Source organism: Saccostrea cucullata, unplaced genomic scaffold, assembly GCF_032062105.1.
Source record: "Saccostrea cucullata isolate Sc308-1 unplaced genomic scaffold, CSIRO_AGI_Scuc_v1 ctg23516, whole genome shotgun sequence".
NCBI classification, from domain to species: Eukaryota; Metazoa; Mollusca; class Bivalvia; order Ostreida; family Ostreidae; genus Saccostrea; species Saccostrea cuccullata.
The window spans coordinates 169-4,931 of NW_026931916.1; the positions used below are offsets into that span (position 1 = coordinate 169).

Sequence of the window (4,763 nt, forward strand, 5' to 3'; positions counted from 1 at the left end):
TTATATTTCTACCCCTCAGCGGGGCCCTTGCTGACTGGTCAGTTTTCTAGTTATATTAAATTGAATACACACATAACAGTAATCCACAACATATTTTTTTCTTTTTCAGATTTTTATACACAAAGCAGAATACAGAGGTGGTTCGGTGATTCCTAGTGAAAAAGTGTTAGACTATGCATGGTTAACATCCAGTGAACTCCGAAAATATCTTGGTCGTCAAACAGCTAGAATATATAATAAGTTTAGCATTAATTGAAATAAACCTTTATACATAAATATGGTGTTTCTCAATTATATTTTGTATCAAAATTAAGTGGCGACATCTTTGCTAGCCAAGGGTTTCTGATGAGGAGAGTAGCATATCGGAAACCCTTGGATAGCAAAGATGAAGTGGTGATAGAATTGCACATCGCCCGTGTGAAACGAGCAATTTTCAAAAATGCAAATTATTTAAATGTGTATCAGGATTAAGGAGGGAGCCTTAAATAGATTCTATGAACGTGTACAGATACATGTATGTTTTATGAAGTGATCTACATGTGAATTCTTTTCAAGAGGCACATAGCAAGGTGAGTTTAGCTAATAGTGCTTGTGATGCTCCTATTTGGCCGCTCATGCACAAGGTTAAAGTTTCTCAAACACAGGTCAAACAAAATACCATTTTGAATGTTGCTTGTGATCTTGAACATTTTTTGAATGATCTCGCTCATTAACAACAAATCATTTATGTACAGTGGAAATATACTTTAATGATGGAAAAAGCATACCAAGTAAAAAAAACCAATTGGATATATATATACATACAATTCTAATTCACAATATGTACATGTAATTCAAGTATATTAATTAGAGAAGTGGAAATTTTATAATGGGATCAACCACTTCATTATTTATTTACAAGTCAATGTCAGTTTAAGTTTAAATGATCCCAAATTGTTGGAATGATATAAAGAATTTCATTATCATCTTATCAGTAACAGAAAAGAACACATTGCTGGAATCATTTGTTTTTTATTTACTCCATGTTTGGGGGCCGGATTGGATTTAACGGATCGTGATCCACGGTTTGATGGAGCATGAGTCCTAGGACTCCCACACGGTTCGCCATGGAAACACGGATGTTCCTCTCCTGCTCAAAGAGGTCGTCTAGTTTCAGCCACTGAAAAGTCAAGAGGTCTGTGTTCAAAATAGTAGTTATACAGAAATCTGCGAAAGCGGATGTACAATTCTATCTTTAATTCTGAGGTTGAATGTAAAGATCATAAGCATGCTTTTTGAACTTGGTTACCTAACCTTCTAAACTTGTATTGATTGGGTATATATACAGCGTATTCACTAAATGATACCAGTTTAACCATAAAAAAAATTTAAGAAACATGCTTGTGTGTGTAGTGATTGTTCAGTTTGTCCTTGTTCAAAACAGAAGTGAGTGTTATTTGCATCAAGGTGTTACAATGATTTGTAAATATGCGCTTGGCAAGGAAATGTTCCGCTTGGAGGTGCCCTTGTTTCTAAATCCATTAGATGTTAATTAATTTTCAGACCTGTCTAACGCGCTCCATGTCGATTTCAGCTCGGCGTAATTTCTCCCAGCAGTAGTGTTTATTACACTTCTTCTTTGGTGCCCTACAGATTTCCCCCGTCTCTGTGAAGACGTCCACCACCAGAGGGCAGCCACACACCTCTTCTGGTCCAACCTGAAATATAATGTCTCCTCAGTCAACTCTTTGTGATTTAAATTAATGACTAGCAAACATTTCACACATTACGTTATTCTAATTTAGAGTTCAATCCCCCTTTTGTTGATAAGGGGTCTGGGCTTTACCACAATTTATTATACAGGAGAATGTTAGTAGAAACTGAACTATTTTTCTATTAATTTTTCTTAAGAGTTAGGTAGAGTATAGAATTTTCCTGTCGTAATGATTCTACAAAAAATTTATTCTACAATAAAGAGTGTGAAAGAGACATTCAATACCTTTGGTTCCTTGGTGTGTTCTGGACAGAGGACTTTGAGTCGTTTACAGTACACCTTCTGCTGTGTGTTATAGTAATCACAGAACATGGAGTTCCCTTCAATCCTCGTCTTGTAGATAGAACCAAAAGACGTCTGGGCTTCAAACTGTTAAGAAGCATAGAAAGAATATATGTATGCATACATCAAAACTGGCTTAATACCGTACCTCTCTTCTTAGCCAAAGAGGGAGAGGACTTTCTGTATAGCTTTTAACATACTTTTTTCTAAGGGTCATGATTCTGTGGAATCCCATTTTCTGTTCAATCTTCAGGTAAAAAAAATTTGCAGATATTTAAGATTGCAATGTATATCTTACTGCACTGTAAGTACTCTAGATGTGACAAATTTAAATAATATGCAGAAAATTTATACCAATGTCTACAGTGTCTAGACAGAGTCTGCTGTCAAACTCCTTTATGTTTCATGCATAATAAAAATACCGTCTAAGTAGTCATTTCTGATTAAAGTACATCAACTTTTCAAAGTTTACTTAAGACTTAATATAAATGCTTTTAACAAACCTTGGAGAAGCATTTTTCCATGTGACGTAATGCTCCTTTCTGATTTAACTCGGCCCCGCACGTGACGCAGTACAGACTCAACTCCAAATCATCCTCATTATCCTTCTCCTGCAAAAGATTTGAAGAAAGTTGTAATATAACACTTCTGTCATTAGTACTACAAGAGACCTGTGGACCACAATTTTAAACTGTCATTACAGTTACACAGTTCTTCATCAGTAGTACATGTATTCCTGAGTAAAACTTTAGATGTCCATTGTGTCCCCCACCCAACACTTGTGGGACATGATTTGTAAATACGTACACCATGATTGAACACCATGAGTTACATCTTATACTAAATAATGGCCTTACATCTTGCTCCGGGGCTATAGTGACGTTTTTGGCACGGTCCACAATGCCGTCCAGTTCCTGGTGCCTGAGGTCAAGCTCGGCCAGTTTCTGTCGACACTCCAGCTGCTCACGTCTGATCTTCTCCAGCATCTTCTTATTGTTCTCCTCTGTCACACAAGGGCTGCTCTGCCATTGGGAAATCTTAGGAGGCAAGAGCTCATAGATCCGACTATAATGTATTAAAAAAATATATCTCCAGATAAAATGATGAAAAAGCTTCATGAATAACCTGCTCTAGAATTCCTTTAGTTAACATGAAGGTACATGCATTGTCTGGAAAACTCAATTCTAAATGATCAGTTGTCATGATCAATAAATTATCAAACTGTATTTAGCTACAGGAGTGCAGCAACTCATATCAAAGAAACATTATATTGCATTTTTACTGATGAGTAATTACAGAGATAATTTTTGAAAGTTGACAGGAAATTACATCTAGAATTGTAGAAAACAAGAGGCCCAAGGGCCACATCATGCACTCACCTGAGCACATTGTCTAGGGAAAACAAGTAGAAAGCAGTATTACTTTATATCGAGATCTCTTCATTTTTCATTACCCTTATATAGATTTTAATTTTTAAGGTAGATAAATACTATAAGATATTTTTGTCAAACAATCATTTTTCCTTTATGAGAGAAATGATCACATCAAATATCTAGTTTAACCATATATAAAATGAGGAAGAAAAACAACTCTGTTTGATAACTCAGCCTTTTAAATATTTCAGTTCTTCTATCTAAGTATTTAAAAGAAGACACAAATGGTTCATTGATTTTAAAGAGAGCTAACAGACACTGCACATGCTCACTGACCTGATAGATAGGCATCCAGGAAGTATAAAACATCAAACCGAAAGTACTTCCCAGTGAGGTGAATATTAGGGTGGGAAGATAAAATGATTATTCTTTCCTTACAGTTAGTCTTGAAAGATTGGAATTAAAAAGGTATAATTCAATACAGCTTTTCTAAACAGTTCATCATTAAAAGTCAAATTAATTTAAGACAATCATTATGTTAATATGTTTCTCATTGTTAAAACTTCATTCTTTCTAATATAAATCTATACAGAAAGAATATCAGTCCCCCCAAAAAGGGATATTGGTCCTTAGTAATGTTTAATTGTTTATCATGTTCATATGCCACACTGCTCTCCATTGTGTTCCAAAGTTACAGAATTGACCAAGTTACATGTAAATTTACATGCACAGTGGGGATTATAATATTCATGAATTATCAGGTATATATAATTGCAAACATGGAAGACTGCAAGATAATTATGGCATAATGATAATAACAGAAACTTTTTAAGAACCATGTGCAGCATAATTTACTGTGTTTTTTTAAATTTATTTAATTTTTAAAAAAAAATGTATTTTGCCTAACCCTAATATGGAATATAATAGCCTCAGAAAAACAGTTTGGTTCTTGAGACAAACTAAAGCAAATTAAAATGCATACTGCCCTCAGACCCATACCATATATTTACAATATTTGCAAATTTAGTCTCCAAACAACTGTTAAAAAATAGTCTGATTAAAGTTTTCAGACCCTATATTGATCAGCAACCCCCTAATTACTGTAAATCAAACAAAAATATCAAATCACTGTATAAAATAATCCCACATTGTTAAAATGATTTTAAAGGTCACACATTACATGTATATGTAAGACTCCAAAGTCCGATGGTGACGCCAAAGTCTGATGGTCTCGCCAAAACCCGATGGTCTGCGCCAAACCCCGATGGCTCGTTGTCTTTACGGACCCCAAAGTCTGATGGTCACACCAAAGTCTGATGGCTCATTTCCTACGAGACGCGCGACGCTAAAGTGCG

General features: G+C 35.1%; 1 protein-coding gene across 1 annotated transcript; it reads right to left on the bottom strand.

Moving 5' to 3' along the window:
- Window positions 1–723: 723 nt before the first annotated feature.
- Window positions 724–3,431, bottom strand: LOC134234010 (CXXC-type zinc finger protein 1-like). Its single transcript, XM_062716069.1, has 6 exons — window positions 3,415–3,431; window positions 2,893–3,100; window positions 2,539–2,646; window positions 1,979–2,122; window positions 1,545–1,697; window positions 724–1,159 (listed from the first exon to the last, which is right to left on the bottom strand). Exons 2-6 carry the CDS (start codon window positions 3,019–3,021, stop codon window positions 1,016–1,018), a joined length of 678 nt encoding a protein of 225 aa, XP_062572053.1. The 5' UTR covers window positions 3,022–3,100; window positions 3,415–3,431; the 3' UTR covers window positions 724–1,015.
- Between the last annotated feature and the right edge of the window lie 1,332 nt (window positions 3,432–4,763).

Coding starts and splice junctions, on each gene's coding strand:
- LOC134234010 (XM_062716069.1), bottom strand. CDS start 3,021: ATGCTGGAGAAGATCAGACGTGAGCAGCTGGAGTGTCGACAGAAACTG. Junction 2,647..2,892: donor CTATAGCCCCGGAGCAAGAT/GTAAGGCCATTA, acceptor AATCTTTTGCAG/GAGAAGGATAATGAGGATGA. Junction 1,698..1,978: donor AACACACCAAGGAACCAAAG/GTATTGAATGTC, acceptor ATTATATTTCAG/GTTGGACCAGAAGAGGTGTG.